The following is a 26422-nucleotide window of genomic DNA, read 5'->3' on the forward strand; positions in this document are numbered from 1 at the left end:
TATAATCAATGGCATCCTACATCTGGCCAGGCAGCTGTTATGATGCAACTGTCACTGCCGGCACAGGTGTGAATTGTTAAAAAATGAGCTCTCAAAAAAAATCTGGGACTTGATTATTTTTCCTGATGAAACAGGAAAACTGCTACCTTAAGACATTTTAGTCAATAAGCCAACTAAGAAAAGAATACAAGAGTCCTGGCTATTGTCAGAAAACCTGTGGTTAATACTTTCTGGCAATATTAAGAAAGTGATAGCAACAAAACCTGTACAATGCAATCAGGAGCTTAGAAGAAAATACCAGACATAATGGAGAACTCTTAAGAAATGTTCTTGATGGCATAGAGGACAACGTCATGTATAAAACCACAGACATCAACATTAAAAAAGTGTTAAGAACTTGGACTCTGAACATAAGAAGTTTGGGAAACACTTTAGTCAATTTATATTGCTACTAGAGGCCCAGTACACAAAAATTTGTGCATTCGGGGGGAAGAGGGGGTCCCTCAGGCCGGCCTGTGCTCTCTCGCAGTCTGGGACCCCTCGGGAGATAACGCCCTGCTGGCTTAGGCCTGCTCCCGGGTGGCAGAGGGCAGGCCCAATCCCTAGGTGCAGCCCCTGGTAGGGCTCAGACCAGGGCCGATTGGGAAGTTGGGGCGCCGCCCCCTGTCACGCACAGAGCAGGGCGGATCGGGAGATTGCGATGCCACCCTTAGTTATGCTCAGGGTAGGGCTGATTGGGGGGTTGGGGCACCGCCCCCTGTCACACTCAAGGCAGGGTCGATGGGGAGGTTTCAGCGCCACCCCCTCACGTACAGAGCAGGGCCCATCAGGGGGTTGGGCCTCCATACCCTGTCATGCACAGAGCAGGGTCGATCAGGGGTTTGGGGAGCTCCCCCCTGTCACGCACAGAGCAGGGCTGATCAGGGGGTTGGGGAACTCCCTCCTGTCACTCACAGAGTAGGGCCCATAGGGGAGTTGGGGCACCGCCCTGTCACACAAAGAGCAGGGCAGATCAGGAGGTTGGGGTGCCGCACCGTCACACTCAGGGCAGGGCCAATGGGGAGGTTATGGCTCTACCCCGTCACATGAAGAGCAGGGCCCGTGGGGGGCAGTTAGGGCATCTCCCTCTATCACCCACAGAGCAGGGCCGATCATGGGGTTGGGGCGCCGCCACTGTCACACTCAGGGCAGGGCCGATGGGGAGGTTATTGCTCTACCCTGTCACACACAGAGCAGGTCCCGTGGGGGGTGGGGGGGTGTTGGGGCACCGCACCCTGTCACACACAGAGCAGGCCTGATCAGGGGGTTGGGCTGCACCCTATCACACACAGAGCCACAGGGCAATCAGGGGGTTGGGGAGCTCCCCCGTATCAGGCACAGAGCAGGGCTGATCAGGGGGTTGGGGCGCCTTCCCCTGTCAAGAACAGAGCAGGGCTGATAGAGAGGTTGTGGCCCCACCCCCTGTCACACACAGAGCCTCAGGGCGATCAGGGGATTTGGGCGCTGCCCCCTGTCACACTGACCCTGGTGCCAGGAGGCCTCGTGGCTCCGCTGATCCCGGTGCTGGGAGGCATATTACCCTTTTACTATATAGGATAGAGGCCTGGTGCACGTGTGGGGGCCGGCTGGTTTGCCCTGAAGGGTGTCCTGGATCAGGGTGGGGGTCCCCACTGGGGTGCCTGGCCAGCCTGGATGAGGGGATGATGGCTGTTTGCAGATGGTCACACACCCTTCAGGGTGGGGGTCCCCACTGGGGTGCCTGGCCAGTCTGGGTGAGGGGCTGAGGGCTGTTTTCAGGCTGGCGGGTGATGGAAGCTCCCAACTGCTTCTTTTTTTCTTTTATTTTTTTTATTCTGGGCCAGCTTTAGCTCTGAGGCTCCAGCCCTTAGGCCTCCACTGCTGAAAGCAGGTATCTGGTTTGTTTCGGTTCTATAATGGAAACAATGTATAACTCCAGCTCTGAGATCCCGGCTCGCTGAAAGCAGGTTTCTGGGGTTTTGTTTAGCTTCTATATTTGTTACAATGTTTCTTAAACTGCAGGCTCATAGGCCGGCAAGGCAGGTGAGGAACGTTGGAGTCCTCCGTCACTGAAGCAAGCAAGCCTCATGTTAGTTTCAAGCTGCCTGGCTGCCGGCCGCCATCGTGGCTGGCAGTTAATTTGCATATCACCCTGATTAGCCAATAGGAAGGGTAGCGGTCGTACACTAATTACCATGTTTCTCTTTTATTAGATATAATTTCATCATTTTTAGGCATACAAGTAATACTGATTAAAAATATATTAAGTACCCTCAAAGATCAATGGGTAAATGTAAAATAAAAATTCTAAGTGATAAGAGAGCATATATATATGTATATGTATGTGTGTGTGTGTGTGTGTGTATATACATATAAATAAAAGCCCAGCAACTGGAATGGTGTGTGTGTGCGTGTGTGTGTGTGTGTGTGTGTGTGTGTATAAATAAAAGCCCAGCAACTGGAATGGTGGAACGACCAGGCACTATGACATGCACTACGGTGGCCAACTGGCCCGATCTGAGCCCCGATCTCCCCCCCCCCTTCCTGCAGCCCCTTCCCCCAGCCACGGCCAGCCAACTGCCTGTGGCCCCTTTCCCTGGCCCACTCCATCCCCGATTGCCGCCCCCCCCATGCTGATTGGGGGCAGGGTGAGCCGGACCACACCCATGTAAGAATTTGTGCACCAGGCCTCTAGTTGAATTATAGTTTGCTAGTTTTCCCCTCCTAGTGTTATATGTTGTGCATATATTACAACTAGAGGCCCGGTGCACAGATTCATGCACTGGTGGAGTCCCTCGGCCTGGCCTGTGAGGACTGGGCTGAAACCAGCAGTCCAACATCCCCTGAGGGGTCCCAGATTACGAGAGGGTGCAGGCCAGGCTGAGGGACTCCACTGGTGCATGGTTTTGTGCACCAGGCCTCTAGTATGCATATAATATCTTTGGTTAAGCTCTTCCCACCCTCCCCACTTCCCTCTGAGATTCATCAGTCTGTTCCATGCTTCCATGCCTGTGCGTTGAGCATCTGCCCCCTGGTAGTCAGTGTGCCTCATAGCTACTGGTCAAACGACCACTTAGGCTTTTATATATATACTAGAGGCCCAGTGCACAAAAATTTGTGCACTCGGGGGAAGGGGGGGTCCCTCAGCCTGGCCTGTGTCCTCTCACAGTCTGGGACCCCTCGGTAGATAACGACCTGCTGGCTTAGGCCTGGTCCTGGGTGGCAGAGGGCAGACCCAATCCCTAGGTGCAGCCCCTGGTCGGGCTCAGAGCAGGGACGATTGGGGAGTTGGGGTGCCTTCCCCTGTCATGCACAGAGCAGGGCAGATTGGGAGGTTGTGATGCCACCCTCAGTCACACTCAGGGTAGGGCCCAACAGGGGGGTTGGGGCTCTGTACCCTGTCATGCACAGAGCAGGGCCCATCAGGGGGGTTGGGGCTCTGTACCCTGTCATGCACTGAGCAGGGTCACTCATGGGGTTGGGGAGCTCCCCCCTGTCATGCACAGACCAGGGTCGATCAGGGGGTTGAGGAGCTCCCCCCGTCACTCACAGAGTAGGGCCGATAGGGGAGTTGGGGCACCGCCCCGTCACATTCAGGGCAGGGCGGATCAGGGGATTGGGGCGCCGCCCTCTATCACCCACAGAGCAGGGCCGATCAGGTGGTTGGGGTGCTGCCACTCTCATACTCAGGGCAGGGCCAATGGGGAGGTTATGGTTCTACCCCGTCACACACAGAGCAGGGCCCGTGTGGGGCAGGGGGATTGGGGCGCCTCACCCTGTCACACACAGAGCCGCAGGGCGATCAGAGGTTTTGGGCGCTGGCCCCTGTCACACTGATCCCGGTGCCGGGAGGCCTCTCGGCTCTGCTGATCCCGGTGCTGGGAGGCATATTACCCTTTTACTATATAGGATAGAGGCCTGGTGCATGGGTGGGGCTGGGTGGTTTGCCCTGAAGGGTGTCCTGGATCAGGGTGGGGGTCCCCACTGGGGTGCCTGGCCAGCCTGGATGAGGGGATGATGGCTGTTTGCAGCTGGTCACACACCCTTCAGGGTGGGGGTCCCTACTGGGGTGCCTGGCCAGCCTGGATGAGGGGATGATGGCTGTTTGCAGATGGTCACACACCCTTCAGGGTGGGGGTCCCCACTGGGGTGCCTGGCCAGTCTGGGTGAGGGGCTGAGGGCTGTTTTCAGGCTGGGACTGAAGCTCCCAACTGCTCCTTTTTTTCTTTTTCTTTTTTTATTCTGGGCCGGCTTTAGCCTGGCTCCAGCTCTGAGGCTTCCGCTGCTGAAAGAAGGTATCTGGTTTGTTTCGGTTCTATAATCGAAACTCTGTATCAACTCCAGCTCTGAGATCCCAGCTTGCTGCAAGCTGGTTTCTGGGGTTTTGTTTAGCTTCTATATTTGTTACAATGTTTCTTAAACTGCAGGCTCAGAGGCCGGCAAGGCAGGCGGGGAACATTGGCTTCCTCCGTCACTGAAGCAAGCAAGCCTCATGTTAGTTTCAAGCTGCCTGGCTGCCGGCCGCCATCTTGGCTGGCAGTTAATTTGCATATCGCCCTGATTAGCCAATGGGAAGGGTAGCGGTCGTACGCCAATTACCATGTTTCTCTTTTATTAGATAGGATAATATATACTAGAGGCCCAGTGCACAAAATTCGTGCACTGGGGGGGCGGGGGGCAGAGGGGGGTGTTCCTCAGCCTGGTTTGCAGCCTTTCCAATCCGGGACCCCTTGGGGGATGTCTGCCGATTTAGGCCGGATCCCGCTATACTGGCAGTCAGACATCCCTCTCGCAATCCGGGACTGCTGACTCCTGACTGATCACCTGCCTGCCTGATCGCCCCTAACCCCTCAGCCTGCCTGCCTGATCACCCCTAACTGCTCCTGCCTGACTGATCGCCCCTAACTGCTCTCCCCTGCTGTCCTGATTGTCCCTAACTCTGCCTCGGCCCCAGCCACCGTGGTTTTGTACAGAAGGACATCCGGAAGACATCTGGTCTAATTAGCATATTATGTTTTTATTAGTATAGACCAGCCGTGGGCAAACTACGGCCCGTGGGCCGGATCCGGCCCGTTCGGCTGTTCTATCCAGCTCGCGGAGCCGAAAGAGCGGAGGGTTCTCTTGCTCTCCCCTCCGCTCCTTCACCAGCAGCAGTGTTAACATGGCAACGTCGGGAAACATAGCCGCAGCTCCTTCTTCTGAGTCCAGTTTAAGAACCCATTGTGGCCCTCGAGTCAAAAAGTTTGCCCACCCCTGGTATAGACAGAGCCTTAGATTTGGTAAATAAGGTATCTAGAATCACACTTTTTACACCTCACCTGAATTTCTGTAATAGCCCCGCTCAAGTCTGTTTGTCTCTACCCTTACTCTCCCCCCTCCCTTCCCCAGCCTAATTTTTCCATCCAGCTGCCAGAGGTCCTTTGAAAACTAAAGCTGTACCATGATAACTAAAAAACTCTGCAATGTCTCTGTATTTCACTCAAAGTAAATGCTGAAGTCCTTACAATGGCCCTCAAGGTCCAGATGATCTAGCCAACCCCCACACCCATCATTACCTCTGACTCATCTCCTACTACTCTCTGCCTTTCTCATGTCTCTCTACCTGACTTCATGCTATTCTTCAAACATACCAGACATGCTCCTGCTTTAGTACCATAACCCTAACTGTTCCCTTTGCCTGGAACATTCTTGATCTATATATCCATTTAGTTATCTCCCTTACTTCTTCAAAAGCCTCTGCTCAAATATTACCTTGACCAAAGGTGAGCAAATTGTATATCCTGTGTTCTGTTTGGTATTCCCACACTCTCTTTATTCTCTTTATTTGAAAAGTGCTTAAAACCTTTTAAAATATAATTTACTTATTTTTAATGTATTGTTTATTCTCTAACTACTCCAGCTTGAATTTTCTAAGAGGACAGAGACCTTACTATTTTCTTGACGGATATATCACAGAACCTGCCACACAGTATGCGTGCAATACACACTAAATTACAAAATGACTAGAATTGCTGTACAAGCACTTGCTAAAAAGTCCAATACCAAATAAACATTTAAAATAAACACAATGACATTAAAAAGTATATTTTAATAATAAATTCTGATTTATTTTTTAGCTACAACGAAGTTCCCTTGTGCAACGGTGTGCAGTGAAATTTGGAGCTTAATTTCTGAAGATCCACACCAATGGTGACTAGAGAAATATCTCTAGTCTATGCACAGCATATAAATTGAATGTCAATAAGAATGCATTCTAAACAAGTTTAGTACTAGTTTTATACTTTAATTAAAAATGCAAAACTGATTTTTTTAAAAAAACAACAATACAAGTCTTACCGGTAGGTCAGTGAAAGCAATACCTGAAGGGAAAAAAAAGGTGGCATTAGAAGCTGTTTTGCAAAGGCAGACTATGGTGACAAGCTAAATTTCTAATTAAAATGAAGAAAAAAGAACGGCAAAGGCAGAGAAGAAAAAAAAATTAAAAACCCAAATATAAAATAATGAGTGATTTTTTCTTAATAACACTAACAGGTGTGACTGAATGCTGATCCTTTTTCAAGATCACACAGCAATTTTATTTTAGGGGTACTGCTGTTGACTCCAGGATTTCTGAAATGATTTTAGATACGTCTTCAAAGCTATGTTAGACATCATGTAAGAAAATCAGTTGTAAAATAATCATTTGAATTTCGACCAATATCCAAGGTGCTTTATCCAACCTTAATCATTTAATCTTCCTCACTTAGATTTAGCTTTTAAATAATTTTGGAAGGGAAAGATTTTATGTTGCACTAAAAAGGTAAACAATGTAAAATACAGTCTGTTTGTTCTTTAAAAAAATAAATTTTCTTATAAAAGAATATTCTTGAATAACCTTTGACTACTCTGAAAAAAAATTCCTCCTTCAAAGGATAAAGATGTAAACAGTTGAGAATTTCTCTTGAATGTCCTCTGACAGTAGTTTCAAGTCATGCTTCAAATACACTTGAATAATGATAATATTGGAATAAGTCTCCTAGCATCCCAAAGTGGTTATTTAATAAACTCCCTTAAAATATTAAAATATATTATTTAGCTGAAAATAATAAACCAAACGTTCCTATAGCACTTTATTCATATGTTTAAAAAGACTTGAGTTCTAGAATAATGGCAAGGGGTGGTGTCGGTGAATGGGTTAATATCAAACCTTCCAGTCTAAACACACATTAAAACAAACTGGAAGACCACACCAGCACTACCCCTACAGTGATGATCACCACAGAAAAAGTGAGGGCATTTCTGTTAAATTATCTTCCCACTTGAGATTCTTTAACTATATAATTGTACTGTACCATCAGGAAACTGACTCTATCCATGAAAGTATTAATGTTAAAAGATAAACTGACCATAAATCTTTACTATATATGCTTTAAAATAAATGTGTATAAATAGTGCTTTGTAGTGAAAGTCTTTTTTGAAACTAGTAAATTAACGCCCTGCCACTCTGGTGAAATAATCTGATTACTTTTAGCTTCATTCATAGAAAAGCAAAGTGACTGTGGGCCAAACAACTATGAAAATTTATTCTAAAAATTTCAGAAAACTTTTACAGAAAACAATAAAGAATAAATATTTCAATAAAATGTTACCAAACATAATTGCCATTTTCATAAAAGCCTAATCAATTATTTTCCTCAAACATGTCTATTTACAAAACTGCCAAATTTATATTCCTTTAGTAAAAAATTCCTTTTTGCTATTAATTACTCAAATCGCTCTTTACTAAACACTCTCATGAAAACTCCAACTTAATTTCATAGGTTAACACTTTTGACCACTGCCAAATATAGCTATCTAAGCCTATAAATAGTGAGACCACAAAAAGATGCCAGTTTAATAAGTTGGTATAATTATTTAAATACACAAAAAGCAAGTTTTTTATATTTCTAACTTCCTGATTTGTCAAGATGCTTTTTGAAAAGTGATCTTCAATTGATGAATGATACTCATTAAAACTAAGTAAAAAAATTTCAAATTACGTTAACCTAAAAATTGAAATGTTTCTCCTTTGTTTCTCAAATAAAAACCTTTCCATTTCTCCTTTTATAGTAAATACATATTTTAAAAACCTTCATGAGACAGAAATTAAAGATGTATCAGCTTTTGGGTAAAACTTATCCACTTTGGGAAGTACTACAAGGAGCAGTAACTAAATAATATTTTATCTTCGAAATGTTAGACTCTGGACCAGAGGGAAGCACAATTCTCCTATAAAGAGCCAGAGAGTAAATATTTCCTTCTCCTTAAGCCATATGGCCTCTGTTACAACTACTCAATTCTGCCACCGTAGCAGGAAGGCAGCCATACACAGTGCATAAAAATGGATGTGGCTGCATTCCAGTAAACCTTAGAAAAAACAGACAGGAGACAGATTTGGCACATCTAAAGAAATTTGGTTCTAAAGAAATAACTATGCTCACCAATGTTTCACCACTGCATCCCTGGCACCTAGCCTAGAGTGTGGCAAACAATGATGACAAACATTTACTGAGCACTCACTTTGTGTCAGGCAATCAGTTAAGAATTGTACATGCATCATTTCAGTTTAGTCTAACAACCTTAAAAAGGTAGGCATCATAGTGAAACTATTTTACAAACTGAGGCACAGAAATGTGTTAAATAACTTGCATAAGGTCACATGGCCTAAACCAGGAGACAAAATCGGGCAACTAAAGAAACCATATTAACCACTATATACTGCCTCTCTATGTGCTTAATAAATATTTATTAATTTATAAATAATGTCAAATGTCTCAAATTTACTTTAAAAAATTGAATGTAATTCCATCATTATGTACCCTTTAAAAAAAATCTCACATTTTAAAAAGTTTTCTTATTCAGAAGATTTAAATATCTGTAAAAATCTAACAGAAAAAAAACAAAATCACCTCTTCTCATATTTCAAAATAAAATTTCTCTGGAATAAAGTTTTAAAAAACTGTAAAAGACTGATTTTAATTTTAAAATATGCCTTTTGCATTTCTGAACCCAAAGTCATACCTAAGAGAGGATTTCTCCTGGTTTAAGATATTCAATATCTTTAGCAGCCAAAACACCTAAGACTACCCCAGTTAACTGCTTTGATAAGTCAAAGCCAGAATAGTAACAACGAATAAATTGAAGGGGCTGTATCTTTATAGAAACCAGTTAGCTATAACAATCAAATTACAAATACACAACAAATTTGCATGGCATCCTTAACATTCTTACACTGGTAAGAATACTTAACCCTTGAACAAAGCAGAGGCTTAGGACACTGACCCCTGTGCAGTTAAAAATCCACATATAATTTCTGAATCCCCACAAATGCTTAACTACTAATAGCCTACTGTTGACCACTACTCTTACCAATAAATAGTTAACACATAATTTGTACATCATATGTATTATATCCTGTATTCTTACAATAAAACTAGAGAAAAGAAAATATTAAGAAAATCATAAAGAAGATAAAATACAGTTACAGTACTGTATGTATTTACTGAAAAAAATCCACATACAAGTGGATTAAAACCTGTTCTATGATGAACTGTGTATAAGGATCTTTTGTGGACTTGAGACAATCTTTAAGTCAGATAACACAGGACTTCAGAATCAATATTAATAATCAGAAGGAAGCATTTTAAGCCAAATATAAAGACACTCACTTTATATTAAGAATATGTTGAGAAACTAATAAAAAATAACTATTACCAATACACTTGGAAATTTAGAATTTTTCTCTGAAATGACAGAAAGAATAGTTTTTGTATTAAAGAATATATATTACGTGTCTAAGCATACCATTTGCAATCTAATTTTTAAATACTGTTTATAAGTAAACTAGAGGCCCGGTGCACGAAATTCATGCATGGGGGCAGGGGGGAAGGTGTGTGTGTCGCTCAACTAAGCTGTACCCTCTCCAATCTGGGACCCCTCGAAGGATGTCCGACTGCCCGTTTAGGCCCGATCCAGGACTGCTGGCCCCCAACCGCTCACCTGCCTGGCTGCCTGATTGCCCCTAACTGCTTCTGCCTGCCAGCTTGATCACCCCCTAACCCAGGGGTCCTCAAACTTTTTAAACAGGAGGCCAGTTCACTGTCCCTCAGACCATTGGAGGGCTGGATTATAGTTTAAAAAAAAAACTATGAACAAATTCCTATGCACACTGCACATATCTTATTTTGAAGTAAAAAAACAAAACGGGAATATTTGTATTTGCATGTGGCCCGCGGGCCGTAGTTTGAGGACCCCTGCCCTAACCATTCCCCTGCAGGCCCAATCACCCCCAACTGCCCTCCCCTACAGGCCTGGTCACCCCCAACTGCCCTCTTCTGTCAGCCCGGTCACCCCTAACTGCCCTCCCCTACAGGCCTGATCACCCCCAACTGCCCTCCCTTTCAGGCCTGGTGCCCCCCAACTGCTCTCCCCTGTAGGACATCTTTGATCACATGCGGGCAGTCATCTTGTGTGTTGGAATGATGGTCAATTTGCATATTGCCTCTATTATATAGGATTGAAACTTCTGCCTTCTGGGGTTACTCAGTTTTTGACTCCTTTCACTTTATCTCATCAGAAATAATTTGCTATGAATCAAGGCTATTTCAAACAGTAAAAGTACTGTGAAACCTTTATATTTTTAAAACACTAATCTTGCTACCCTTTATGCTTTCCATAATGAGGAGAAAAAAAACCCCACAAAAAAACCTAAAAGAACTGCTATGAAATGGGAGTGTAACAACCATATATAATTTTAAATTTGAAGTATTTTGAGTTCCTATTTAACTAAAAACCCTATTTTTCTATTAGTCTTACAATGAATAGGTATCTTCATGTTTTTATTAATCTATTTATCTCTTAATTAGTCACCTACCTGTCTTTCATTCTTAGAAGTGTTGCTGTTATCTGCTTGTTTTAATTCTGATCCCTTTTGCAGAACTTATAGTCACCATTCTTTATCAATCTTTGTTAGCAGGCATGACCTTTAGTGTGTCAGTGCCCTTCACTTGGTTGGTAGCATCAAGCTTTTCCTTTATTTTACCCCCATGCTGGACTAAAAACTGACAGCCCTATTTCTTAGCACCTGTTAACCTAGAGAATTGAATCATACGGTGAAGGGCTTTATTCAAAGCAAAGCAGAAAACACTTCTATTATTACAATAAATATCTGAGCATAGGAATTATTTTTAGTTTATCCCTATACATGTGATACAATGTGCCTGCACAGAATACAATTTTTCACCATTTTGTCAACTTTCACCTGGAAGGAACAAAGAAATAGCTTCCAGAGGCATCTACTTATAAAGAAGACTATCATAATGCAAGTACAATAATAACAATATTTGGTTATTTTGCATGCAATACATTATGTTAGTACCTAAACTATGTCCATTCTTGGTGTAGAAGCAGGTATTGTTGATAAGGTTAACACAACAGCCAATGACATCACCAGTCGTAAAAGTTGGTCCATAAGGTTGTCCCGTTCCAGAAGAACAAAATGAATGTCCATCATCCCCATGATAACCATATGAATGTTTATCCCAGCCTAAAGAGAAAGTTCCAGTATATTTACAATGAAATGAAAAGTTCCACTATGCTACAATTTATCCACAAAGATTATGGAAAAATAAGCAAGAAGAGTACAACAGATAACACAGACATAAAATTCCCAAATGTACATTACATTTAAATTCTCAACAATTACACGACATAATTTCTATATTAAAATACTATTTACAGCCCACTGGGCATGGCTCAGTGGGTTGAGCATGACCTATGAAATAGGAGGTCAGGGTTCGGTTCCTGGTCAGGGAACATGCCCCAGTTGCAGGCTTGAGCCCCAGTGAGGGCCATGCAGGAGGCAGCTGATCAACAATTCTCTCTCATCATTGATGTTTCTCTATCCCTTTCCCTTCCTCTCTGATATCAGTAAAAATAAAAAAAAAAAAATATAATATATATATATACACACACACTATTAATAACATTAAGGAAAATGAACTCAACACACAGAATACAAAAACATGTATTAAACAGAGAGGACTCCTAAACAACAACAACAAAAAAGCAAGACACGTTTTCCATGCCTATTTCCTTCGGTAAAACACCAAAGGAATTTTGCTTTGACTTGATTTACACACACACACGCACAAATATACACACGCGCAGTTTAATATAAAATAGAAGTTTTCTATTTTGCTTTCTAGTTTCAAAAAGCTTACCCCCAAATTAATTTTAAGCATTAGTAAATAGAACACCAGAAATATAATCATCTGATTAATAATGGTTTTGAGAAACAGTCTGACATCTGAATTCACACCTTCCTTAATTTACTTTTAACATCAGGCCTACATTCTGAGAATATTAACAACTGAAATATAAACAATTGAAAATGGGTTAGAAGCCAAGAATGTGTTGGGTAGCAAACAGAGCTAACCACATTAAAATGTTTAAAGTTGGTATGACAATGTACTGAAAGTCAAAAATACAATAAATAAATAAATAAAACAAAATGCATGGTATATATGTATTAAATTATGCCAAATAGCAAAAAAATTTCAATTTATTTTAACAACTCAGTTTCTACTTTGGACTCATAGTATAGGTAATTAAAAATACAGAAAATCACTGTACTTTACTATTTCAAGTTATTAACAAAGTTTTAGCCACAAAGATCTATGAGACTATACTATATAGTTCAATTACAACTGTACCTGGTAATCTATTCATGTTCACACCTTGAGCAGACAGACCAATTCCCATGTAACTGTTAAAAAAAAATAAAAAGGAAGAAAAGCAGATTATTATAGTCATATTATATATAAATAACCAATACCAAGTTGAAATTCATAGGATAGCTAAAAAAGTTATTGCAATTCTTTAAATAGCAAAAAGGGAAACATTAAGCAACACTAAAACTCAGATCACAGCAAATTCCAATAATCATTCATAAACACACCCAAAGTATCCTATATAATAAAAGCCTAATATGCTAGATCGTTCGACCAGCTGCTATGATGTGCACTGACCACCTGGGGGCAGATGCTCTGACCAGTAGGTTAGCTTGCTGCTAGGGTCCAGCCAATCAGGACTGGGCAAGACGGACCAGACACGCTCTGGAGCCCTCCCGCAGTCCCTTCCCGATCTGGACTGGGTGAGACAGGCCAGACACGCCCTGGACAAATCTGTGCACCAGGCAAGTTTCGGTCCCATCCCTGAAGGCCAGGCCAAGGGACCCCACGGTTGGTGCATGGCTCTAGTTGGTAATTATGCACTCTATTAAACAGAGAGGACTCCTACAAAATAAAAAAAGACACGTTTTTCATGCAATAAAAATCTTCCCAATTTATTAACACATTTTTAGGATTTAGACTTCTAATAAAAAGTACTGAGGAGCTTGTGGAAGAAATCCTACATACAGTGGGGCCTTGACTTATGAGTTTAATTCGTTCCGAGACCGAGCTCGTTAAGGAGCTCGTTAACTCAAATTACTCTATCAACTCAATGCAAAAAATCAGCAGAGAAACAGCTGGTATCTCAAAAAACTCGTTAGTCAGGACACTCGTAAGTCAAGGCCCCACCGTAATAAAAGCGTAGCATGGAAATTGTCCCCTTGACTGAGTTGTCCGGGAGTTTGACTAGCGGGGGAAGGGAGGAAGGCCCCAACCTGCCCTAGGCTCTAGGGACCGTACCAGTGCACAAATTTCATACACTAGGCCTCTAGTGTTAAATAAGAAACAAATGGGGCCCAGCTGGTGCGGCTGAGTGTCAGCCCATGAACCAGGAGGTCACGGTTCGATTCCTGGCCAGAGCACATGCCGGGGTTACAGACAGGCTCGATCCCCAGTAGTGGGTGTGTAGGAGGCAGCTGATCAATGTTTCTCTCTAATAAATGTTTCTGTCTACCCCTCTCCTTTCCTCTCTCTAAAACCAATTTTTAAAAAATTGATTTTAAACCAATGTTTCGAAAGGACACAGTAAAAATCCAGAACGCACAACCATACAAAATAACAACAGATACATACTTAGAAAAAATGTCAATTTCATATAAAAACATCTGAAATCCTTAATAAAATTACACTAAAAAGTATATACTATAGAGTATCTATATATTGGTTTTTGAAAAGTGTTTTGGCAAATTGACAAAACTCACCTAAACATAAGACTCTCAATTATTAGTTTTTGAAACTAGAAGAAAATTATCTCCACAAAAGAAATACAAGAGAAGATAATAATTAAGGTATGCAATTAATTTTTAAAGTGTTATAAAATACTAATAAAACCTGATAAAAATAGTTCAAAAAGAGAAAAGTCTAAAACAATACACTTGTCAGTACTGAAGCAAAAAGAAAACCTAAAAAAAAAAAAAATCTGAATCCAATTTGTTAAAAAGCTAATTGACTGTGATTGTATCAAGACTTAAAATGGCATTTAACAAATTTCAGGGACCATTCCTAATAAAAACTCAAATAAAATAAGGATAAAAGTAAACTACTTAAGTATGACACACTTTTTCCCAAATATATTCAGAGCAAGCAAAATATTCAATAGTGAAATACTGAAGCCATTTCCATTAAAATCAGAAATATGAAGATGCCTATAATGGTTCAACATTGTTTTTGAATGTTTCAGATAATTCAAAATTAGAACACTAAGTGACCTCTAAAAATATTAAAATATAAAATCATGTTCATTTTTAGCTGCTGTTATTCTGTACACAAAATCTACTCAACTCTGAATGAATATTCACTGACATCTCACAAGAAAACATCAAATCCAGAAGATAGTGGAATGAAATATATAAAAGTACAGAAAAGGAAGTGGGGGACCCATGCCAATACAGGGTGTTATATTCATGGAAATAACCTTCATGAAAATAAAATGAAAACATCTATACATATAAAGAGGTGATATGCTAATTGTCCATTACGTGTCCCAGTAATGACCAATTTGCATACTGACAGACCAGCAGGAGGGTGGGCGCGCACAGCAGGGCGAGGGCGGCAGGCGGCAGGCGGGAGCCAAGTTCCCAGGGGTCTGAGGAGAGTGCCTGACACTAGCCTGGACTGCAAAGAAGGAAGAGGAAGCAGCCACGGGAGCTCTTCCAATCCCCCTGCACAGACACCCTACCCCAGTCCCCGCACCACTGGGGGGAAGGACGAACACCCTACCCTGGCCCCTGCACCCCCAGGGGGACAGGGAGGCTGACTGGCCGGGGAGAAGACCCAGCCTCAGGGGTAGCTGCAGCCCACACCTCCGACTCCCTATCTCTTGTCCCGCCACACCCGCCAGGAGCGCCCACAACAATAGCACACCAGCAACCACCCATCAGCACCCCTGAGACACCAGGCCTCTGGCCCGCTGCTGCCGGGCCCCCTCCACTGGGGCTGAGCACGCCTCTCCTCCCTACAACTCCAGACCCAGGTGGAAGCAGACCTGAGCGGCCCCCCAGGGTTAGACGCCCCCCCCCCCCCGTGCACCCCCCCCTCCCAGCAGCAGCACCATCTCCTCAGCGAAAGTGCGCTGAACCTCCCTGGTGGCATGGCTAAACCCTCCCTCCTAGCTCGCCTGGCTCCGCCCTGGCCCGGCCCCCACCCTGCTCTAGGAGATTGGAGCCCTGCCCTGAGCAGATACAGCTGTGAAACAGCCACATACAATTTAAAGAATGGCGCCAAGTGGGAAGGTTTGACAGTTACTCCCCCTTCGGTCTTGCCACCCCCCTAGTGCCCCCCTAACACCCTGCCCCCCACCAGTGCCTCCAGGGATGACCATTGCTACAGGGCTGCTGGCCAGAGCCCGCCCCTCCAAGGCCTGCAGAACCCTCTGCAAAGCTTCTATAGCTACATTTCCAGGAAACAATCATGCCCTCCTCCCCTAATCAGCACCTGCTACCTGCAAGGGTACCCATGAGCTTAAAAATAATCCCTTCTCGTTTAGACATCACTTACTTGATGAAACATTTCTAGGTTTATTAGCTCAGAACCTCCTCATGACAACCCAGTGAGGTAGGCAGAGAAGAGATTACAATTCCCATGGTATATGCATATGTATTCAGAAATGAAGCTCAGAGAGGAAAAGTGTCAAGCCCAGTGGTTCCCAAGGTGCAGCACATGCCCCACTGGGGGGGGTGGGGGGGGGATTTGATTTTAAGTGGGGGCAATTCGAGAATGAGTTAACAGTGAATTTTTTGCATTTCTTATGGTTCTAGGGGGCCTCATCTACAGCATTTCCTACCTAATAAAAGGCTAATATGCAAATGACCGAATGGTGGAATGACAGGTCACTATGATGCACACTGACTACCAGGGGGCAGACACTCAACACAGGAGCTGCTCCGTGGTGGTCAGTGTGCTCCCACAGGGGGAGTGCCGCTCAGCCAGAAGCCTGGCTCATGGCTGGTGAGCACAGCAGCAGTGATGGGAGCCTCTCCTGCCTCCGTGGCAATGCTAAGTATGTCTGACTGACGGCTTAGGCCCAGTAAGCCGTCAGTCGGACATCCCCCCAGAGATCCTGGACTGTGAGAGGGCACAGGCCAGGCTGAGGAAACAACCCCCCCACCCCCACCCCAAGTGCATGAATTTCATGCAGCAGACCTCTAGTTTTTAGATAAAACAAAAATAATAGAATGTGTTACCAGCACACCTGCACTAAGAATGCTAAAGTAAGTCTGCCAAATTGAAATGAAATGACATCAGATAGTTGGACTTTCAGAAAGGAATGAAGAGCACTGGAAATAATTCACACATGGGTACGTAATAAAAGACTGATTTCACTCTTAATCTTCTTAAAACATATCACTCTTCAAAGCAAAGACAACATTTATTATGCAATTTATAAGATATGTAGATGTGATACATATGAAAACTACAGCAAAAACAAGAGGGAGCCAATGAACCTATATAATTGGAAGTTTCTACATTTTATGTGAAATGATACAACGTTCTCAGGAGATTATGAAAACAGGCATCTATATATATAAAAGCCCAGCGACCGGAATGGAAGAATGACCAGAACTACCAGAATGACTGGTGGCTATGATGTGCACTGTGGCAGCCAACCAGCCTGATCCGGCCCCAATCGGCCCCCAACACCCCAATCGGGGGCAGGGCCAGCCACCAACTGTCCGCAGCCCCTCCCCCTGGCTGCCCCCCCACCCCGCACTGATCAGCCTAGGGATCCCACCCGTGCACGAATTCGTGCACCAAGCCTCTAGTATATAATACAATCTCTAGAGCAAACACTAAAAACTTCAAAAAGATATAGTTAAAAAGCCACTAGGTAAATTAAGATGGAATTCTAGAAATATATCAAATAATAATAATAATATATAAACATCAGGTAGTGTTTAACCCAGGAATGCTAGGTTGATTTAACAAACACAAATCAATGTATTTTACTAAATTAGTCAAAAACACATATGATCATTTAAATTGTTGCAGGAAAAAATTATTTAACAGAATTCAACATCCATTCACAATAAAAATTCTTAGCAAACTAAAAATACAAGGGAACTTCCTCGACCTACATTTATAAAAATACCTGCAGCTAGCATATTTAATATTGAAGAATAAGGCAAGAATGCCATCTGTCACTACTTATATTCAATCTTAGACATTTCAATAACACAATAAAGAGAAATAAAAGGCATAAATAATAAAAAGGAAGATATAAAACAAGCTTTATCTGTAGGAGAAATGACCATTTATAAATTTATTTAAAAAGCCCTAAGGAACCTACAAATAATCAGAATTAAGTGAATTTAACAAGGTTGCAGGATACAAGGTTACTAGTGTACTTGTATATACTGAAGCAAACACTTGGAAAAGGAAATTTAAAAAACACATACATGTACAGTAACACCAGAAAATATAAAACACTTCAGAACTGAACATAAGACCTGCAATACCTTTACTAAAAATTACCAAACATTACTAAAGGGAATTTTAAAAGATTTAAATAAATGGAGAGATATATAATGTGTAGAGATTGAAAGACTCCATATTATTCAGGCTGCAATTCTCTTCAAATTGATCTTTAGAATCAATGCAATCCAAATCATAATCATACTAGAAAGTTTTGACCAGGGCCAGTCATAGGCTTTTGCTGAGTGGTCTCAGAACCAGCACTGTCACTTACTGAGTTTGAACCTGTATCAATCTGGTAAACATCACTCACCTCTACCTGGTGACTTACTGAGAGCCTACCTCATGCAACTTGAGGAAAGCCAGGGACTCAGTTACTGAGCCTAACAGGCAGCCAACAGGCAGAGAAAGGCGGAGGTGGATTTACAAGTGTCTTGGGACTTCTGCTGACCTGCTCTCAGGCCAGTGCTGGTAAAAGCTGGCCTTGGTGCACAATTTGGTTCTTCCCAGAGCAGAGGAAGCCAAAAACTTTGGATTGCTTTGCAGCCCCAAACAGGTTGCCCAGGGTCAGTAATAGGCACCATGTGACATTGGCCTGCACCAGAGTCCCTCCCAAGAAGGTCCAGAACCAACCCACCCAGTGGCCAGCTTCAGACAACACCAGAGCAGGAATCTAATTAATTTCATAAACAATATATCCAAAGGGATATCTAGGCAGGCACCAGACCCTACTAAGGCAAATTCTGCTTCATGTGGACAGCATCAGCACAGCAGCTTGTAACACTGTGGTTGGGGTTGATTCTCAAATAGCCTGAGGGTTGACCACATGCACAAGTGGGACAATACCAATCAAGACTCAATCACAAAAGGAGAGGCTACATAACCCATACAAGGGACATTCCTCGAGCACCAAACTCAGGTGAGCAAGAAGACTGTGCCACTCGGTCCAACAGGACACCTACTACATAAGGCCATCCTACCAATACTTGGAGTCATGGCAGATCTACCTAATACATAGACACAAGCACAAAAGAGGTAGCCAAAATGGGGAGACAAGAAAACATACCTCAAATATAAGAACAGGAGATATCGATAAAAAAAGAGCAAAATGAAATGGAGAAAAGCAGTGTAACAGATATAGAACTAGAAAATATGGTTATAAAGATACTCAAGAAACTTAGTGAGAACTATAACAGCATGAAAAAAAGACAACAAACCCATAAAATCGAACCAGTCAGAAAAGAATACAACATCTCAAATGAACAATACACTACGAGGAATAAACCATAGGTTAGATGCAGAGGATTGAATCAGCAATTTGGAAGACACAGTAGAGAAAAACACAATCAGACCAGGAAAAAATGAAGATAGTTTAAGAAAAGTTTGGAGTAACATAACAACATCTGCATCACAGGGGTACCAGAAGAAGAAAAGAGAGAAAGGGACCAAGAAACTATTTCATGAAATGACTGAAAACTCACCTAACTTGGTGAAGGAAAAAGACACACAAGTCCAAGAAGCACAGAGTCCCAAACAAAATGAACCCAAAAGGCCCACACAAGAAACATCACAATTAAAATGACAAAGGTTAAAGACAAAAAGAGAGTCTTAAAAGCAACAAGAGAAAGATAGTTAGCTACCTACAAGGGAGCTCCTAAAGGATGGTCAGTTGATTTCTCAACAGAATTATTTCGGGCCAGAACAGATTGGCATGAAATATTCAAAGTGATAAAAGAAGCAAGAATCTACAACCAAGTCCACTTTATCAGCAAGGCTAGCATTTAAAACCGAAGGAGAAATAGAGAGCTTCCCAGAACACAAAAAGTTAAAGGAATGCATTACACCAAACCAATATTACAAAAAATGTTAAAGGGTCTTCTTTAAGAAGAAAAAAAAACAGGGGAACATAGTCAAAATAATATAATGGTGGAGGATTAAGATGGTGACTGGCAAGAATGTAGGGAGGGAGAGAGTGTGAGAGAGTAAGGGAGCGATAGAGAAGTGTGTGGTGTGTGTGTGTATGAGCTAGGGACAGTTAGATCCTGTAGGTCTTCCAAGGGGCTGCCAAACTGGGCAGTCTTAGACAGCGAAACTCCGCTGCCACCACGGACACTACGGGGGTGGCCAGCGTGGGCACAGAGACCATGCCATATTTAAAAACAGAACTGCTTGAGGCTAGGATCCTAGCATCAGCAATACCCAATCTGGTCTCAGACACAAACCGGGACCCTGCAGCCACTAGGGACAAAGACCTGCGACCACAGCTGCAGACCCACAGACACCAGGAATCCAGACATCACAGCCACAGATTTCTGTGAGTCACAGAGCCCATTCCCCTACCCACAGGCTCACTGCAGCACCACAGGAACTGCTGGTCCCGCCCAACGCACAGGACTGCAGCTCCGCTATGGGAATTTGAGCCTCGGCGCGCATATGAACATTGGGAATCTGTTCCCCGTAATGCAATCGGGCAACCAAACCCCACGTCCATGTAGAGCGGAAGTGCCACTGGACTTCGATTCTGGGCAAGCACACACGGAAGTCTGTTTTCTGCAACACAGGAGTGGACCTCCTGCCGACACAGTGCAACTCTGCAACCTGGACTCCGAAGCAGACCAGGGACCCTGATTCTCCATGTGAGAGGCAGCACTGAGCACCGGTGACTTGACTCTGTTTCTCATCATGTCTGCCTGGGGTCCCTGATTTCCAGTGCATTAACACTAAGAGCCAGTGATTCCAATTCTTGGCGCATGCGCACACAGGGACCCTGATTCTCAGCGTAAGGCCACACCAAGCAAAAGAGACTCTGATACTCGATTCTTGATGCGGGCACAGGGGGACTCTGACTCTTGGCATGCCCTAGGGAACTCTGATTTTCAACACACTCCAGCAGGGTCTCTCTTTCAGCACGGCACAGGCAAAGTTCTTGATTCTAGGTGAGCACACGAGGCCACACTGAGTGCCGGTGACTCTGATCCTGGGTGAGTGTGGCTCCCACCAACCCACAGCAGCCACATGGCTTGGTGTTGGAGCGCTTCAGTGACACTCGGGTGGCACGAAGCTCCCACTGCACACAGCCCAGTCCCCCGCAACTTGGCATTTGAACCTTCTGGGGATAGTTATAATGGGGAGACATCGAAACAATCCCCAGAGGAAAGAAAATGAGGAGTCGCCAAAAAAGGAAATAAATGAAATAGAAGCATGCAACGTGACAGAAAAAGAATTCAGAGTAATGGTCCTACAGGTCATACACCCGGTGGATGAGAAAATCAACAATCTATGCAAAAATCAGGAAGAAATCAAAAGTGATATAGCTATAATCAAAAACACCGTGGAAGATTTCAACAGTAGACAAGAAGAAGCAGAGGACCAAATTAGTGAGTTAGAAGATAAGGTAGAGAAACAAACCCAATCTGAACAGCAACTGGAGAAAAAAATTAAAAAGCAGGAGAACAGCCTAAGGAAGCTTTGGGACAACACAAAACGAAGTAACATACATATAATAGGGCTGCCAGAAGGACAAATAGAGCAGCAAGGATTAGAAAATCTATTTGAAGAAATAATGACAGAAAACTTCCCTGATATGGGGAAGAAAAAAGTTACACAAGTACAGTGTGCGCCAAGCAAGATGAATCCAAAAGACCCACACCAAGACACATCATAATTACAATGTCAAATGTTAACAACAAAGAGAGAATCTTAAAGGCTGCGAGAGAGAGACAGAGAATTACCTACAAAGGATCCCCCATCAGAGTATCAAATGATTTCTCAACAGAAACAAATCAAGCTAGCAGGGAATGGAAAGAGGTAAACAAAGTGATGCAAAGCAAAGGACTTAATCCAAAAATACTCTATCCAGCAAGACTATCTATCAGAATTGAAGGGGAAATCAGGAGCTTCGCAGCCAAAAAAAGGCTAAGGGAGTTTATCACTACCAAGCCGGCAATGCAAGAAATGCTAAAGGAAATGCTGTAACAGGAAGAAATAGAAAGGGAGGAAGGAACACAAGCATAAAGTACAGAATGGTTACAAACAAGTACCTATCAATAATAACATTAAACATAAATGGATTAAATGCTCCAATCAAAAGACACTGAGTGAATGGATAAGAAAACATGACCCATATATATGCTGTCTACAGGAGACCCAGCTCAGAACAAGGGACTCACACAGACTGAAAGTGAAAGGATGGAAAAATATCGATCAGGCGAATGGAAATTAAAAAAAAGCTGGGGTAGCAATACTTGTATATGACAAAACAGATCTCAAAGTGAAGACCATAATAAGAGACAAGAAAGGCCACTTCATAATTCTAAAGAGATCGATACAACAAGAGGCTATAACTCCGGTAAACATTTATGCACCCAATGCAGGAGCACCCAAATACATAAAAAAACTTCTGAAAGATATCAGGAGAGAGACTGACAGCAACACAATCATAGTAGGAGACTTTAATATCCCATTAACATCACTGGATAAATCCTCTAGCCAAAAAATTAGCAAAGAAACATCAATCCTAAATGACTCACTAGATCAGATGGACTTAATCGACATCTTTAGAACATTCCATCCCAAAACTACAGAATATATATTCTGTAGCGCACATGGGACATTTTCAAAGATAGACCACATACTGGGACACAGGCAAAGTCTCTCCAAATTCAAGAGGACTGAAATCATATCAAGCATCTTCTCTGATCACAATAGCATAAAATTAGAAATCAACTAAAGTAAAAACAATCACAAAAATTCAAACACTTGGAGGCTGAATAGCACACTATTAAAGAATGAGTGGGTTACCAAAGAGAGCAAGGAAGAAATAAAACACATCCTGGAAACAAACGACAATGAAAACACAACAATCCAAAATCTTTGGGACATAGTGAAAGCAGTCCTGAGAGGGAAGTTCATAGCATTACAGGCCTACCTCACAAAATAAGAAAAACTGGTAATAAACCATCTAACTCTGCAACTTGAATTAGCATGAGAGCAACAAGAAAAGTCCAGTGCAAGCAGAAGGAAGGAAATAATAAAGATCAGAGTGGAAATGTATGACATAGAGACCAAAAAAAAACAATACAAAAGATCAATGAAACCAAGAGCTGGTTCTTTGAAAGGATAAACAAGATTGATGAACCTCTCACCAGGCTCACCATGAAGCAAAGAGAGGACCCAAATAAACAAAATCAGAAATGAAAGAGGTGAAATAAGAACAGACCCCACAGAAATATGAAGAATCGTAAAAAAATACTATGAGCAACTCTACTCCAACAAACTGATCAACTTAGAAGAAATGGACATATTCCTAAAAAACACGACTTTCTAAAACTCAACCAGGAGGAATCAAAAAGTCTGAATAGGCCAATAACTATGGAGGAAATTGAAGCAGTAATCATAAAACTTCCAACAAACAAAAGCCCTGGACTAGACAGCTTCACAGGGGAGTTTTATCAAACATTCAAAGAAGAAATAAAACCAATCCTCCTCAGACTATTCCAAAAAAATTCAAGAGGAAGGAGCACTTCCAAGCTCTTTCTACGAAGCCAGCATTACCCTAATCACAAAACCAGATAAAGACAATACAAGGAAAGAGAATTATAGGCCAATATTCCTCATGAATATAGACGCCAAAATCCTCAGCAAAATTCTAGCAAATTGAATCCAGCATTACATTAGAAATCCAACACCCTTTCTTGCTATAAACTCTCAGCAAGGTGGGAATAGAAAGATCATACCTCAACATAGTAACAGCCATATATGATAAACCCACAGCCAACATCATACTCTATGGACAAAAACTAAACCCATTTCCCCTAAGAACAGGAACAAGACAGGGATGCCCACTCTCACCACTCCTGTTCAACATAGTACTGGAAGTGCTAGCTATAGCAATTAGACAAGAAGAAGAAATAAAAGGCATCCAAATTGGAAAAGAAGAAGTAAAACTGTTCTTATTTGCAGATGACATGATATTGTACATAGAAAACCCTGAAGACTCCATCAAAAACTACTAGAGTTAATAAATGAATTCAGCAATGTAGCAGGATACAAAATTAACACAAAGAAGTCTATGGCTTTTCTATACACCAATAATGAACTCACAGAAAGAGAAATTTAAAAAGCAATCCCATTTACCATTGCTACAAAAAATTTAAGATACCAAGGGATAAACTTAACCAAGGAGACAAAGGACCTGTACTCAGAAAATTTCAGGACACTAAAAGGAGAGATAGAGGAAGTCATGAACAAATGGAAGAATATACCATGTTCAGGGATTGGTAGAATCAACATCATTAAAATGTCCATACTACCCAAAGCAATCTATAAATTCAACACAATCCCCATTAAAATATAAATGGCATACTTCAAAGACCTAGAACAAATTCTCCAAAAATTCATCTGGAATAAAAAAAGACCCCAAATAGCTGCAGCAATCTTGAGAAAGAATAACAATGTTGGAGGGAACATAATACCAGCTATCAAGCTATATTACAAAGCCACTGTTCTCAAAACTGCCTGGTACTGGCACAAGAACAGACATATAGACCAGTGGAACAGGACAGAGAACCCAGAAATCGACACAAGCCAGTATGCTCAATTAATATTGGACAAAGGAGGCAAGATGATACATTGGAGACAAGACAGTCTCTTCAATAAATGGTGTTGGGAAAACGGGACAGATTCTTGCAAAAAAATGAAACTAGACCACCAACTTACACCATATACAAAAATAAACTCAAAATGGATAAAAAGACTTAAACATAAGATGGGAAACCATAAAAATCTTAGAAGAAGCCATAGGCAACAAAAGAGCAGACATTTGTCTTGGCAATATCTATACTGATACAGCTCCTAGGGCAATGGAAACTAAAGAGAAAATAAACAAATGGGACTATGCCAAAATAAAAAGCTTCTGCACTGCAAAAGAAACCATCAACAAAACAACAAAAAGCCCACTGCATGGGAGAATGTATTTGCCAATGTTATCTCCGATAAGGGTTTAATCTCTAACATTTACAGGGAACTGATACAACTTAACAAAAGGAAGCTAAACAATCCAATCAAAAAATGGGCAAAGGACCTAAATAGACACTTTTCGAAACAGGACATTCAGAAAGCCAAGAGACATATGCAAACAAGCTCAAAGTCACTAATAATCGGAGAGATGGAAATCAAAACAACAATGAGGTACCATCTCATACCTGTCAGAATGGCTATCATCAACAAATGACAAGTGCTGGCGAGGATGTGAACAAAAAGGAACCCTCCGTCACAGCTGGTGGGAATGTAGACTGTGGTGCAGCCACTGTGGAAAACAGTATGGCATTTCCTCAAAAAATTAAAAATGGAACTGCCATTTGACCCAGTAACACCACTTCTAGGAATATATCCCAAGAAACCAGAAACACCAATCAGAAAGGATATATGCATCCCTATGTTCAAAGCAGCACAATTTACAATAGCTAAGATTTAGAAACAGCCTAAATGCCCATTAGCAGATGAATGGATTAGAAAACTGTGGTACATCTACACAATGGAATACTACGCTGTAAAAAAGAAATAATCCTTACCATTTGCAACAGCATGGATGGATCTGGGGAGCATTATGCTAAGTGAAATAAGCCAGTCACTGAAAGATAAACACCACATGAGCTCACTCATTTATGGATAATAAAGAATATTACAAACTGTTGAACAAAAATAGACAGGCAAAGAAGCATCGAACAGACTGTCAAACTACAGTGGGAAGGTAGGGGAGGGTTGGGGGAGTACGAGATCAACCGAAGGACTTGTATGCATGCATATAAGCACAACCAACAGATGCAAGACACTGGGGGTGGGGGGACGAGAGCAAGTACCAGGGGGAGGGGAGGCCGGGGGGAGGTCAGTGGGGAAAAAAAAAAGGAGACATATGTACTACTATTTGTAATACCTTAAACAACAACATTAAATTTAAAAAAATACAAGGGCAATACATATCTATCAATAATCACTTTAAATGTAAATGGCTTAAATCTTACAATCAAAAGACACAGGATAGCTGAATCGATAAGAAAAGAAGACCCATATATATGCTACCTACAAGAGATCCACCCCAGAACGAAAGATACACACAGACTGAAAGTTAAGAAAGGAAAAGGTTATTTCATGCAAATAGAAAAGGATAAAAGCTAGGATAGCAATACTTATATTTGACAAAATAGACTTTAAAACAAAGATTATAAAAGAGACAAAGAAGGACATTACATAATGATAAAGAGAGCTATCCAACAAGAGGATATAAACCCCTATAAACATTTAGGCACCCAACATAGGAGTACCTAAATATATAAAGCAAATCCTGATGGACATAAAAGGAGATGTCCATAGTAATACAGTCACAGTAGGAGTTTTTAAACCTCATTGACCCCAATGAATAATCTTCCAGACAGAAAATCAACATGGAAACACCAGCCTTAAATAACACTAGATCAGATGGATTTAATTGATATCTTCAGAGCATTTCACCCCAAAGCATAAGACTA

At 42.2% G+C, this 26422-nt stretch overlaps 1 protein-coding gene across 1 annotated transcript in view; it reads right to left on the minus strand.

The window, feature by feature from the left end:
* RANBP9 (RAN binding protein 9) overlaps positions 1–26422 on the minus strand; it is a gene marked incomplete at its 5' end in the record, with an annotated part of 104659 nt that overhangs the window by 31641 nt on the left and 46596 nt on the right. The window contains 3 exons of the mRNA XM_081086253.1: positions 6355–6377; positions 11414–11581; positions 12750–12802. Coding sequence (XP_080942379.1) covers positions 6355–6377; positions 11414–11581; positions 12750–12802 — 244 coding nt within the window. The remainder of the gene's footprint in view (positions 1–6354; positions 6378–11413; positions 11582–12749; positions 12803–26422) is intronic.

Source organism: Myotis nattereri (genome assembly GCF_964212035.1).
Source record: "Myotis nattereri genome assembly, chromosome: 3".
Classification (NCBI taxonomy): domain Eukaryota; kingdom Metazoa; phylum Chordata; class Mammalia; order Chiroptera; family Vespertilionidae; genus Myotis; species Myotis nattereri.